The sequence below is a fragment of the Artemia sp. Qi Xiang Cuo genome, chromosome 20 (genome assembly GCF_049724085.1).
Source record: "Artemia sp. Qi Xiang Cuo chromosome 20, ASM4972408v1, whole genome shotgun sequence".
Lineage (NCBI taxonomy): Eukaryota > Metazoa > Arthropoda > Branchiopoda > Anostraca > Artemiidae > Artemia > Artemia sp. Qi Xiang Cuo.
Window position 1 is genome coordinate 10503768 of NC_142813.1, and position 15844 is coordinate 10519611.

A 15844-nucleotide genomic window follows, 5' to 3' on the forward strand; every position below is an offset into this window, starting at 1 on the left:
ACAAACGATCTGCAAACGAGTACCTAAAACAGTCCTTAAAAAATACCTCTGGAAAGAATAAAATACCAATAAACCATACTTTTGTATAGCTTTTCCTTTTACAAACAATCTGCAAATGAATACCTAAGACAGTCCTTAGAAAATACCTCTGGAAGGAATAAAATACCAATAAACCATACTTTTGTGTAGCTTTTCCTTTTATAAACGATCTGCAAACGAGTACCTAAAACTGTCCTTAAAAAATATCTCTGGAAGACAATTACCAGGCCGTTTACGCTTCAAATCAAAATTTGAAAAGCCAACTACTAATTACACTTCTTACCTTATCCGGAGCAGCATTATTTCCGTAGATAGCGCTAATGAATTTAATCTACTTATCTAGTGTATATACAACACTGTATGTATAATAGGCAGTATGATATTTCCTTATCTCACCCATTATAAAAACGCGGACGGAGGTGCGAGTGCTCCAGAGAACGTAGAAACATAAGCGACATTAGATCTTTTAACGGGTAGACAAGTCAGATTTCTCTTGAACGTGAAACTTGGCTTCAACGTTGGAACACTAAATTTTTGAAGAAACTAATCTTAAATTAATTTATTCCAATATATATATGAAAATCGGAAATTAGTAGTGCAATGTTATTATTAGATGTTTTTAGGAATTAAAAGTAGGTTTCGAAGTCTCAAGTTGGTTTCAAAGGCATTTTGAGAAAGTTTCTGCCAAAATACGCGTTCCAGGGTAATTGGACCGCTGATGGCAGATCAAATGAGAGGAGCCGTTTGTACGCGCTAATGCAAGAAGAAGTAGGAGGAGCTGTTTGTTCGCACTGATGAAGAGCCAGAAATTATCTGCGTTAAACTTACTGCTAATTATACATACAGCGATATACAAGGATAAGACTTGAGGCAGCTTCCCTATGTTTAAATAGAACATGTCCCGAATGACTACTTTCTCCCAATTTATTAGCCTGCCTGTATACTACTACTACTAACAACTCACCGCAGCACCAAGCCACCTGGGGTTAACACAGCTACGTAAGCTACTCTTCCATCACAATCTATTCAAAACCACCCTCTTTACACCCTCCCAGGAAGTTCTCGTTTTCATTCAATTTTTCTTTATCACTTCCTCCCACCTCAACCGGGGACGACCTGCCCTTGACAGTTGGCTAAAAAGGACACTACAGCCCTAGAGAGCGGGATAGAACCGCATTTTTTGCACAGCCCACTGTTTGAAATAAGGTCAGTTAGCTGGGTACCCAGAACAATCCGTAGGCAATTTCTCTGGAAAACATCTAGCAAATCTTCGTCCGCTTTTCGGAGTGCCCATGCTTCAGAACCATATTTGACCTCTGTCTTCACTGTAGCTTCCACTGTTCTAATCTTGGTTTGCAGACTTATGTACCTATTGTTGCAAACTTTTTAACTGTGAACAAACACCTGAGCCTTGGCTATTCTTCTTTTAACATCTTCACTGCTACCATTATCTTTACTCTAAATACTACCAAGGTAAGTGAAGCTGTCCACCTGATCAATCTTTTCGTTACTCAACGTAACCTTTTCATCTTCGCTTATTCCTAGCCTCAGCGACTTGGTCTTCCTAATATTAATTTTTAAACCTATGATTTGAATCACAAACTTTTTGTACAAACCTTTACCAAGCTTAAAGCGTTTTTGATAATATTCCTGGCTAAGTTTCTAACTTTCCTCTTTAACACATCTTCGCTACTTTCCAAACTATTTTCATAAAACTTCACCACACATTTCCCACTTTCAAACAATAAACTCACATCCAACTACTTCACATCCAATTCACATCACATCCAATTTCACATCCAACTACTCTTGGAAAGTTCATCTCAAATTGCAACCCTGGAGTATATCAACGTCACTTTTCCTATATTTCAGCTTCAAAGAAACAATAGTGAGAAAACGAAATATTTCTGTCAACAAGAGTAATATATAATATTACTCTTGTATTGCAATAGTAAATTTGTATTCATATTTGATTAATATCTCGTAGTATCTTGTTAATATTACATCTCAAATTGCAATCCTGGAGTACATCACCGTTAGCTTTCCTATTTTTAGCTTCTAACAAATCTTAGTCAGCAAACACAGTAGTTCTGTCAACAAGAGTAAATTTTGTGACGCTGAATATTAAACATGTGAAACGCAAATACACTATGTAAACTAATGTGCAACACTTAAACGTATAACATGCTACTTAATATGTAATGCGCAAAAATGTTTTATAATACAACAAACCCTAGGCCCCACTTACAGTACAAGCATATACGAAATTTAGCGAAAAGTTTCTTCAGAAATGATACAGATTAAAGCCCTCGGAAAGGGAAATCCCTTTGCGTCACAGCAATAGTTTCATTTGCTGGTTGGCCAGGTTTCCCATAAGCCCATCGTAATGCACTAAACATTAGTCATTGAGCGTGCGCGAAGGTGGAGTCATGAAGAGAGGTCGAGACGAGAGGTCAAAAATCTTTAATAGAGAGTATAGGACTTTTCGCTACTGTTCATATATACTTATAAAATATAGTTTTACTTTGTCATAATTCAAAATTGGAATGGCTTATTGCAAACTTACAAACCCTGTAATAATTTTCCCCTACGTTCAATGGCTACCAGGACAAACCGATCCACCTGTCTCATAGTAGGAGAAAGTGTTGTACCTCTGACCGGCATGTACATTTGACCACCTTGTTTTGTGCTGTCATCTTACATATATTTTGGCAGTTGCTCCTAGAAGTGCTGCTATACCTGTTATGAAGATCAACACATGCTTGCAGATTTTTTAAGAATTTTTATCTATTTGCATCTCTAAAATTAAGTATGTTCATGTACTAATTTCTTTGTTATACTCTTTTTTATATTAATAATGATTTACTTTTCACTGTTTTATATTGCAGTTATATCTTTGGAGTAAATAAAAAGCATAGTATTTCAATCTTAAATTCGTAACCTATAACTGAATTAATGCGTTTAATATATAATGGTTGTATTTTGTACCTTTGACTGCAAAAACTAGTGTACCTTTGACCGGTCAATGGTACAACATGTTATTATATGACGAAAAAAAAAGCATTAGTAAGTAAAAAAATGTGAATTATTTAGCATCATTTAGACGATTATTATTCAGAATTCCCCCCTTTCTCCTTCTAGTTTATGTGAGCAGCCTAGATGACCTTGAAACAAATTGGCAAGGATATTTAACTCAGATCCAAGAAATCACTCAGAAAAAATACCTCGAAGGGGTTTTTGCGCCATAAATGTTGCTGGCATCAGCATTCCATCAATGCTAATATTTTCCAGGGTCAATTTTAAATATTGCATGTTGAGAGATGCACCATCAGGCACTATTGGAGCAGCAAATCAGCCAGGATGCAAATCAGAAATAATAATACATTATTTCTGGAGTTTCTGGAACACTTCATTAAGCACTTTAAGCCAGCTGCTACACCAGTAATTCTTCTGAAGGATAACCACAAGAGGCATGTGACCGTACCAGCGATCAATTTGGCAAAACCTTCTGGGATTCATTTTTTAACATTTCATCCCCATACCAGTCACAAAATACAGCCACTAGAAAGGTCTGTTTTTAGACTTTTCAATACCTTTTATAACGTTGCAGTAAATGATTGGATGTTGACACCAGGTAATTCTGGCAAGCCTATCCCAATATATGGTGTCGCTTCTTTAGTTGGATTAGCATATCCAAAGGCCTTCTGTCCGACTAACATTGTAAATGGCCTTAAGGTAGCTTTATTAGTGCCACTCAATGAAAATATTTTCACGGAAGATAAATTTTCGTCTTCAACTAAAACAGACAGACTACTTGTCGCTAAAAATTTGAATCAGAATTGTGAAGAAACCTTGGAAGCCACTGATTTTTCATCCAAAAATGCTACTAAAGTGGTTTCACCAAGGATGATTAGACCTTATCCAAAGGCAGTACCAAGGAAAGATGTCACCAAAGGGAGGCAGAGAGGTAAGTCAAGAATATTGTCTGATTCTAGGGGAAAGGAAGAAATTCAGAAACAGAATATGAAAAAGAAAAAAGTGGGTCAGGTAGGCCGAGAGAAAAAAAACAGTAAAACAGTTATTTTAGGTTGATTTAACTGTGATTTCTGACCCAGATACTGATTTAGCGACGGATGATAAAGAAGATTTTGACACAGATTTTGCAGGTTTTGCTGATTTGGAAGATCAAGAAAATTTTGAAAGAAATAAAATTTCTGAAGGCACTTTTGTTGTTGTAAAGTTGGCTGGCAAAAGAAATGTGAAACATTTTGTTGCATAAGTCATTTGAAAATTAAATATCTAAAGAAACTAGGTGATACCAACTCTTTTTGATTTGTAAGGACTGATCCAAAGGAGTTTCACATTGATCAATAAGATGTTTTATTGAAACTTCGAGTTCCAGTGAAAACCTGTGGGACTGCTTTTCAAGTTTGAAATTGATTTGTCAATACTTAACTTAGAATTGTTGATATTTACTAAGGAACAAGTAGAAAATATGTTCCTGTTTGTTTTATTACTTATTTATGAAAGTAGTCAAAGGTGCGCCACATAGTGGGCAAAGGAACATGCCCTATATTGTACCTCTGACCAGTTGACGTATATTTTTGTGACCTTAATTTACTCTAAAAAAATAATTGCAACATATGTTCCAAAGATTAAATGTGTGTCTTAAGAATTAAAGTTTGTCATGAATCTAATAAATCGTTCCATATTGAAATACAATTGTCATTAAAACAATTTTTTTCAAAAACTGGCCAAGGTACAACACTCTGCCCTACTGTTAAATAAATTCTCGGCGATGTTAGCCTCCCCATTATATACGCCTAAGTGCTCAAATCCTTCAGTTCTTTGCAGACAGCCAAAAGATGGACAAGATCTTCGGTACGATTCTCAAACACTGCGCTCGGAAAAGGGCCAGATCCTTCCAAGGTACTGTATACCTTTCAAAATAATGCATATCGGCCTCTCTGTCCTTTATAAATGAATAAAGTATACATCGGAACATTATGAAACTTTGGGGAGTTGCTGACTACAATCCCACGGGGAGTTCAGACATAAAGTTTTTTGGTTGCAAGAAGGGAAAGGGTTTCGCATAGTTTAGTCTTTTCTAATTGAGTCTTTTGGGGCTTCTTTCCTTGGGTCATTAGGACTTTGAATCCTTGTAGTAGAGTAATGCTTTGAGTAGGGGTTTTAAAGTTGAGCATTTTATGTCCCCAGTCGCGTTGAAATTTTAATAGATTTTTTTTCTTTATAACAAGAAATTACCAGGCCAAAAAAAATTGAAAAACAAGTTTTGATCGGGGGGGGGCGGAATTTATAAAACAAAGTGCATGACTAAATGGTTTAGTATGCATGATTAAACCATTCGTCCAATCGCCACTGAACATGGGAGTAGTTAGTTACGCACCCATGGAGATTTTTTTTTGGGGGGGGGGATGAAAGGGTATGAAGGAGACGAATTTTGCAGCTGCACAGCCAATCAAATTGAACATTTCGGGGAAATGATCCCAGGGTCATAGGACCATCGAATTTAAGTGGCGAAACAGTTTAAGAAGAGGGATCCAGGTAGATTTGCTTTAAGGTTTGGTAGTTTTTGTTTTCAATAGGCACTACTAGTCTGATTTGAGTTTAAGGTGCTACAAAAGAAAGACTTAAAATATAATAAAATTTTGTTTTATTGCCAAGTAAAGCTGAGTAAAACATATCAAACATCGGGATAATAAATGAACAACAAATAATAACTAACATGGGTAAGTCCCACGGTAAGCCAAATATGGATTACCGTGGTAAGCAAAGTCCCGTCACCCAACATTCCATATCTAACTAAACGGGGTACAGTTTAAACAATGTTCAATAAGACGACAGACATAGGATTTTCGTGCATTGTTTCAGGCCAAAATAAAGACAAAAACAAAAAATCCGGGAGACTGGTAGAAGATGAGTCTGGAACACTTTAAACAAGTTTAATAGAAACTAAAAACTGCTACCGACGCTAAAAGCGTAGCTTTGCCTAGAAAAAAAAAAACAGGAAAAACCAAGAGCCCCATAACATCCTGATTCAGATTTAGTCGAAATGAAAGGAGATTCGAAATTAATTCCTACCTCTTCTTTCCCAGGCCCTTTGTATATTTATTTGAATTTTGATGAAGAATTAGAGAATTTGGGCATTAAAATGCACTCTTGGAGGCATCTGGTATCGAAGCATTTCAGAAATTTCTAAGAACATTTCGAACATTTAATAAGTTTCTAAAAGTACTGATTAAAAGACTATTCTAGTATGAATTCAAAATCTTATATTAAACAAGGGCGTATCCAGGAGGGAGTTTAAGGGGGTTTAAAACAATAAAATTAATCTGGTTAAAGGGTTTGACCCCCCCCCCCGAAATGTTTGTCCAACTCGTTAAAATGTAGCAAAAAGCCAGATAAGCAAGTTTTTTATACACTTAGTTTTTTTGTAGCCCCTCCCTCTGAAAAAAATAACCCTCCCGGAACAAAAATCCTGGATACGGCCTTGATATTAAGAATTATTGGAACACAATTAGGAATATTGTATTTTGTCTTTCTAACTTGAGTGTTTTGGTTAAAGAACAAGAAAACTAGAAACTAGAAACTAGAAAAACTAGAAAGTAGAAAACAGGACAAACAGAAAACAGAAAAAAAAACAGAAAACAGAAACAAAAAAAAACAGAAGTCAAGAACAAAAACTAGAAACTAGAAAAACTAGAAAGTAGAAAAAAAATAGAACAGAAAACAGAAACAAAAAAAACAGAAAACAGAAACAAAAAAACAGAAGCCAAGAACAAAAAATAGAAACTAGAAAAACTAGAAAGTAGAAAAAAACAGAACAAACAGAAACAGAAACAAAAACAGAAAACAGAAACAAAAAAAAACAGAAGCCAAGAACAAAAACTAGAAACTAGAAAAAAAGCCAACGTAATTCCAACGTATTAAGTTTGCTTGTCAATTAAATATTGATAGTCTAGGCTGGATCCGTATGCAGAACATTAGCTAATAAACAAAGTATACAAAAAAAATATCAATAATTTTTATTTTATTTTGCTATTATATTTGACTTTATGATTTTGATGGATAATATTAGAATTCGATGCTTGTTTATATGTTTTTTTTTCTTAGAAAAGAGAAACTAGAAAAACAAAAAATCTAAAACCAACTTAGTTGCAATTGCCTCTCAATTAAAGGTTAAACTTTATGTGAATTTAACCGCAGTCTTCTAGCAATGAGCAGGATTTTATAGTTTCAGACTATTTGTTATTGTTAGTCTGGGGGATTCATATGAACAACATAAGCTATTTAAAACGACGTTAACAAAATTTTAACGTTTTACGTTCTACGTAAAAAAAAACGTTTTACGTTTTTTAAATTTGTTATTATGTTGTCTTATTAAATTTGAATTAATAATTTTGAAGCTTGTGTAGAATGACGCTTGCTTTATTTTTAATCTTTTCTCCGAAACAAGCCTCTTTTATCTTTTGCCTCTTTAAACCTCTCTTAACCTCTTGAGTTTCCCATATTACTTAACTATGCAAAAACAAAATGTAAAAATACCATTTCTGCGTTGTTCTATAAAGAAGTGGAAGCATTTTAGGAATCTATAGTAAATTGAACAGAGGTACAAAAAATTTCAAAAATTAAACACAACTTTAACACTTGCATAGATTTTGAGCTTCTAAAAAACCTTTTTTAATCTTTTTTTACAAAGTCATTATTCCATAGCAATATGCAAGATAAGTCTAAGGCATCTTTTTATTAAAACTGAGTTAATGACATTGACAATATCTAACGTAAGATTTCACGTATAATTAGCCGCTGAAATCAGTTGAAAAATTTTGGTGAAGTGATGACAGTAGTCAAATATGGCTCTGAAGCATGGGCGCTTCGAAAAGCGGATGAAGATTTGCTAGATGTTTTTCAGAGAAACTGCTTAAGAATTATTTTGGGTACTCGGCTGACTGACCATATTTTAAACAATATGCTGTACGAAAAATGTGGTTCAATACCGCTCTCTATGGCTATAATGAAAGAAAGGTTGAGGTAGCTAGGTCACGTTGTGCGGATGAAGGATGACAGATTGCCGAAGATTGTTCTTTTCGGCCAACCGTCTGTGGCTAAAGGGAAAGCAGGTCGTCCTCGTCTAGGATGGGAGGACGTCATAAAGAAAGATGTAAGGGAAATGGGAACTTCATGGTAGAAAGTAAAAAGGGAGGCTTTGAATAGATTAGGATGGAGGAGGAGCGTGCGTAGCTGTGTTGACCTCAGGCGGCTTGGTGCTGCAGTGAGATGTTAGTATTACTAGTAGTAAACCAGTTCGACTCAAAATAAATTTAACACTTTAAAATAGCGTTTTTCGATTTCAAACTTTAAGCATATTTTTTTTGGTCTGGAGGAACGACCTTGATGAATTGATGCTAGAATGCATTTTGTGGACCCTCCCCCCCCCCTACCTATACCAATTTACCAAGTCAGCCAATTTCTTATTTTAAATCTGCATTTTAATATCCCTTTTCTGCCCTTTCACTTGCTTTGAGATCTTTATTAGCTCCTTTTTTGCTTTTTAAACTATAATTCTTTCGTTTTAACACGGAAACTTAATTATGAATTTTCGTTTCAGTTCAGACTGTAGGCACACATGGTCTAAGCTTTTAGCTTTTTAGACTTTTTAGTTCTTTGGACCTCTGGAATTTTCGGTGATGTATTGACAACGTCTAATAAAAAACCTCGCATCAGATTTGATTGTTGAAATCATTCGGAATCAAAATAAATTTAAAACTTGAATAAAGTTTTCAACTATGCATAAGAACCAATATTAAAATTGGCCCATTTAAGGTTTAAACAAGCTATTACTGCTCCCTCATGAAAAACTAATGCCAAAAACACACTTTCTGAATTGCGTCCTTCAAAAAATCTACACCTATTTTCCTAGTCAACCTATTCTCTCTTTTAAATTTGTGTTTTATTATCCCATCTCCTTTTCTATCGTTTGCTTTCGGATTATTATTAGCTTCCTCTTGTATTTTTTTGGTGTCATAATTTTCTTCCGCATTATCACTTATTAGGTGTCATAAGGAATATTTTTGCCTTTTAATGCGAAAAATTAGCCTAAGGCTTTCAGTCTTTTTGTGACCATACAACTCTTAAAATTCCAAGCTTAAGACTAAACCCCTCAAGGTTTTGGGGAAAATCCCGAGGGGTTCCAACCCTAAATTGCTCCATGCCCTCTTCATTTGGCAGTTGAAAAATCAGTTTCTTGCATTATATGTGAGCCTGACTTTTCAGTACTTCACCATAGTTTAAGTCCTAGAGTATTGGTTCCTGATACCCCAACGGATACCCCAAATGGGTATTGAAGCAAAAGGGTTGTGATTATTAAAATGCAAACTGATTTTTCAGCCCGAACTATCGACTAGTTTAACGCATTATATGAGATACGCATACGTTTTTGTCTTATCTAAAATGCTTTACTGATTTCTCACTTTTGGAAATAATTAGAAAATAAAAGCTTCTAAATTAAAAAATTCCCAGTATTTGGTTCCCGTTTCACAGAAGGGTATTGATACCACTCGACTATGGTAATTCAAGAGGCATTATGTGACATTTTGTCATACGGATTGTTTAGCCTATATTGAAAAATTTACACCAAGCTATTGACTAGTTCAATCCACTTTATCTTATTTTCATTGGTTCCTGAGAAACTTTGACGTTTTAACATTGTGTGAAATTTTTCGTCAAACAGTTTTTAGTCTACAGCTAAAACTGAGCCTGACTAACAATGAAACTGAAACAATCAATTAATTCATCCATTTTATCTAATTTTACACTTTCTTAAATAATTCGACTTTTTTCTAAAATGCAATTTTTAGCTTTTAGAACGAATTAGTAAGTAAAACTTTTGGTATGAGAATTATTGTGCCGCATCTGGAATGCACAAACACATAACCTTTATACAATCACAGTTTTTTTTTATTATTTGAGCTTTTCTGCTCTTTCTTTCCAGCAAAAAAAAAAAAAAAAAAAAAAAAAAAAAAAAAAAAAAAAGGATATTGTATTTATTGTAGCCTTCAATGATCAATAACCCCAACATTATAAAATTATGTAAAAAAAAATTAAGCCACAATAATTGCATTTAAAATAAAATATGAGCTAAAATGCTCCCACTTAATACAACAAAAACTAAATCTAAAAAAAATAATCTAAAATTTTCCATCATTCAGTAAAAATAACTTTCCCGTAACTTGCCCTCTACATACTCAACGCTAAACTGACAGATCTGGTCACCAGGTTTCAAAAGATGGCAAAAGTTGGTCCCTTTGAGCAGCTTAATCATAAAATAAGGTGGAAAAAAATGAGCTATTTTTAAATTTATTTAGGTTTAGATCAATCAGAATAAAAAGTTCTTAGCCAAGGGGGGGGGTCTACCGACAAGGACAGTAGGGAAGGGGAGCGTTTTGATCACATATTCATGTTGCAGCTGTTGCAGTTGAATTTTTCTCCAAACTTCCCAAAACGCCTTTTAAATTCCTGCAGCCAAATTGTTTATCAAAGATGACGAATTCTTTTTTATATGAAATGTCTTTGATAGCTGGCATTAGTAAAATCCAAGGTCGTACCCAGGATTTATTTTTCGGAGGGGGTTTTTACTCGATTTTTTTTTGGGGGGGGGGGCAACAAAAAAAACTCAAAAACGCATATAAAATTTGTTTATGTCCATTTTTGTTACGTTTTAACGATTCAGACAAATATTTCGGGGGGGGGGGTTAAACCCTCCCCTGGATACGGCCTTGGTAAAACCTCCAGGATTATTCTCTTGAACAGATTGTTAAATCGCAAGACTGTTAAAATAAGGGGTTACTTGGGTGTATGCGATAAAACAGATCTTTTACTTTTTCACGATTTTTTATATTGGAAATATACTTTGATAATTAACATTAGAACTGTTACTTTGAGGCTCCTTTGAGGCTCTACGAGCTCCTTTAAGGCTCTTAGATTGTTAAAATCTAACTATTTTGGGAAAGGATATTCCTTCAAAAGAGTTTCCAAAAGTACTGAGGTTTAGCATATTCGAAATATTTCGAATATTTTACAAAAGGGCATTGTAAATTCGTACACTTGTGACCACGGGTATTAAAAGAAATTCTTTAACCTGGAAGGTTTCAACCTTAACTAAACCTCAATCAGTCAGTCCTCCCCATCCGGGAGGACATCATACATATTGTGTATGAACGGATCGTTCGTGAGCCCCTCACAGTTAGTGTCTAAGGGGGCTCTTTAAACAAGCTTCAAAATATACATAAATAAACTGCCATAATTAAATTCGTCAACAACGGAAACAGAAAGTCAACTTTACGTTTAACAAGATAAACTTAAATTCAAAATAAGTCATAGTAAATTTATGCAAAATCTCGAAAAGCAGAGCTAAAATAATCACAGTGAAAACTATCATTAAGGTAGTTAGCGTAATCACTAGTAATCAATTAGTGTAACCAATGTCATTAACGTAATTATACATGTGATCACGGGTATTGAAAGAAATTCTTAAAATCTGAAATTTCTAAGCCAAACTAAACTTCTTTGACTCCCCCCCCCCAGTCAGTGTGTTAGAATGATCAACAACTGAGCCTTCTAATTTTGGCGTCTAAGGGAGCTATTTATACAAGTTTCAAACCATACACTCTTCCATAGTTAAAGCTGTTTACGATTTAAACAAAAAGGCAACTTTATTTTTGAAAAACTTCAAAAAGCATAACTAATGTAATCATGGTTTGATTAATTATTACTGTAATGAACGTAATCATAAGTCATCAATTAATGTAATCGATCTTGTAATAATAGATATCAAAGGAATTCTTAAATTTGGAAAGTTCAAAGCCAAACTGAACTGTTGTTGCTGAGCCACCCCCCCCCCCCCCCGACTTACCTCACCCTCTAGGCAGTGAGCTGAAGTTACTCGATTCTGAATCCCTCCCATCTAGGAAAATCCCAGAAAGTTTCAAATCAAACACTCTTTCACAATTGAAGTCGTCTACAAGTTAAGCTATAAGTTAATTTTTAGGTTCAATAAAATTAAATAAAATTTAAAATGAATTATTATAAATTTACGTAAAACTTCGAAAAGCATAATTATTATAATCATAATCCAAGTAATCATTAAATTTGAAAACTTCTAAAGCAAATTGAACTTTTATCACTTAGCTACCCTAAATTACCCTTAAATTAAATAACCTAAATTACCCTTTATCACTTGGCATAACTAATTAACAAAGTTGGGGCTTAAGTTTAATAACAGTAGGACTTATTTATACACTGGTTGGTAAATAGACTTTTAATTCCTATATAGCCTATATAGCGCAAGAGCGAAAAATAAATTTCGCAGTGTAAATTATAATTCATATTAATTTGCTATAATCGCAGATACTCTAAATTTATCGACAGACGATGCTTCAAAAGACAACAACTTAAATAAAATAACCTTCAAAATCATCATCATCCATATTATTCATAATAATCATTGTCAGTAAAATTTAAAAGAATTCGATAAGTTACTGTCTTTTATTAGTTTTATATATTAAAAACAATAGAAAAGTTGTAATTAGGAAAATCTAAAAAAAAAATTAAACAATAAAAACATAGCTATCTGAATCTAACCTAGCCAATACTCTAAAATGCTTTTTAAACAAATTGTTTTTAAATTGTTAAACAAATTTTTTAAAGGTTTATAAAATTAGGAAAATCTAAATAATTTAAACTATAAAAACATAGCTATCTGAATCTAACCTAGCCAATACTCTAAAATGTTTTTCAAAAAAATTTTTCAAACAAATTTTTAAACGAATTTTTTAAAGGTTTATGTGTAGGCTATATTCACCTATGACGCTTGGATATTATGAACAGGACCTTAGTAGGGTTTTTTCTATGACTAAAACAGCAATTTAAAGCTTAAAACAATCAAATCCCAGTCGGATTTTTTAAAGCTTGAATTTTTTAATTTAAAGCTAAAATTTTGAACTTTTTGGTTTTGATACCAAATCCCCAGGGTTAAATAAGTACTTTTAGCAATAATTTGTCCAACAATTATTCCGATATAAAGCTGTAGGTTCTTGTTTTAAAGTATAAAAAACCCCAAAATGTACATTTGAGCCAAAGGCATTGTTCCTTCAGCGCCATCTCATTCCTTCCGAGGGGTTGTATATACAGACAACTGTTTTGTGCATGCATATGTGAACATGTAGATCCCGACGTAGATTCTGGTCCCATTTAATCTCGGTTTCCGAAAGGAAATCGGGATTAGGTATAAATTAAAATTTACGTTTTAGAACTTAGAGCTCATATTATAAAAGCTCATAATGCTTAATGCGCTTACAAATTAAAGCCAATAATACTACAACGACTAATACATAACCAAAAACAAACTATAACACATTTTTTTTTTTTTCATGACAGTGTTAGCTTTTGGATAATGTTTAATAAACAAATAATAGATTATAAATATTTTTTCACATACAAATATACATCCTTTCTCCTTTAAAACGTTTTCTATCAGCATTTAGAATAAGTTCAAGGCAGTATACAAGAGCAGAATCGTACCAGTTCGGTACACCTATCGTACCTTTCTTGTGATAAGTGTTCTGTTTGGCTTAGATCTGGCCCGATTTTGCTAATTGTGGTTCAGAATTCGGATGAATTATGTACCATTAAGGTCGTCTCCGGGAGGGGGGTAGAGGGCTTGAACCCCCTCCCCCCCAAATATTTTTTCGACTTGTAAAAACCAAATCAAAAATGAACAAACAAATTTTTTACTTTTTTTAAGTGTTTTTGTACCCCCCCCCCCGAAAATATCCCTTTGTAATCCCCCCCAAACGAAAAAAAGTCCTGGATACGGCCCTGCGCACCAGTAATAGTTATAAAATATATGATTTTTTAAACTACATAGATGTAAACTGTTCAAACATTGCAAAAGGGAGAAGGAGCAATAATTTCAAAAATTACTGCTACAGGTCTAAATATCTATTTATTCATTTTAAGCAACCCCCTCCTATTTTTTCTCCTTAGTGGGGAGGGGGGTATGCCACAGAAATCTCGGAAGGAGAACACAAACTTTTTATGACCAGGCATTATTACAAAAAAAACTTTTTATGTAAAAGCTTTACACAAACAAATACCAGACACCAGTTCAGTTTGCTAAGAGTTCGCCCCCCCCCCTAAATGTTCCCCAATTTCAATCACCCAAACGATTTCCCCATGATTTCCGTTATTCTATATGTATATTCTATATGTTATATATATATATATATATATATATATATATATATATATATATATATATATATATATATATATATATATATATATATATATATATATATATATATATATATATATATATATATATATATATATATATATATATATATATATATATATATATATATATATATATATATATATATATATATATATATATATATATATATATATATATATATATATATATATATATATATATATATATATATATATATATATATAATATATATATATATATATATATATATATATATATATATATATATATAATATATATATATATATATATATGTATATATATTATATATATATGTATATTTTTGGACACAGTTCCTAAATTTTTCTAGAACGTAATTTCGGGTCAGGGTATAATATAAGCTTTAAAAAAAACATGTATAATACACTAGTTGACCCTTTCAAGCTTAAAATGAGGTAATTTCCAACACCAAGTACTCCTCAAAAAGTCTTTCTAGGCAGAGAAGTTCTAAAGGCACTTGATTAATATTTAGTATGTTGCTGCTACTCGAGAAATTCGTCAATAACTTTGACAGCTTCTTTTAACTGCATATTTGCCAATTTCGTGCGGAGTGTTCGAAGTGACACCTACAGAAATGGATTGTATTAAAATATATATATATATATATATATATATATATATATATATATATATATATATATATATATATATATATATATATATATATATATATATATATATATATATATATATATATATATATATATATAAATATATATATATATAAAATATGTGCGGAGTGTTCGAAGTGACACCTACAGAAATGGATTGTATTAAAATATATATATATATATATATATATATATATATATATATATATATATATATATATATATATATATATATATATATATATATATATATATATATATATATATATTAAAAGGATATACTACTATCTTCCGTGGTAAAAAGAAAAAAGTACTTAAATCTAAATGGTTTGCGTTAGTGACAGATTTTTGTGGGCCAATCACATTATTGTTTAAGCGCGTGAAAGAAGCCGAATAACCTCATTTAAAAACTCTGTTTCTGTGTGAAAGTTTAAGCCGGTAAAAAGAATTAAAATTTAAATTCCACTTAATTAACTCTCCTGTGTTAAATCTTATAGAAAAAATAAAACGGAAAATTTTTGAGTCACAAGGTTGCTTACAAGTACTCCCTCTGTTTCTCAATGATTTAACCAACACGTACTACTTAGCTTATGAATTAATTTAGTAATTATATAATTTAACCTGTATTTAACGTGCAGTAAAGAAACAAGAGAAACACAAAGATAAAAGCAAAGATAAAACAAAAGAAAAAAACATAAACAAAGACAATACAAAAACAATTAACAAAGAAATAAACAAAGACGAACCAGACGATTTAAACTGATTTAAGAAATTTACACTATGTTGTTCATATTACCGTTGGGTTACTATCATTTTGGTGTTTTCCTTTCCATGAGTT

At 32.6% G+C, this 15844-nt stretch overlaps 1 protein-coding gene across 1 annotated transcript in view; it reads right to left on the reverse strand.

The window, feature by feature from the left end:
- Nucleotides 1-14687: 14687 nt before the first annotated feature.
- The window catches only part of LOC148939856 (nuclear factor NF-kappa-B p105 subunit-like), a 176674-nt gene continuing 175517 nt past the window's right edge, over nt 14688-15844 (reverse strand). Inside the window, exon 20 of the mRNA XM_089105862.1 lies at nt 14688-14961. Within this exon, the coding sequence (XP_088961988.1) occupies nt 14878-14961 (84 nt within the window). The 3' untranslated portion in view covers nt 14688-14877. The remainder of the gene's footprint in view (nt 14962-15844) is intronic.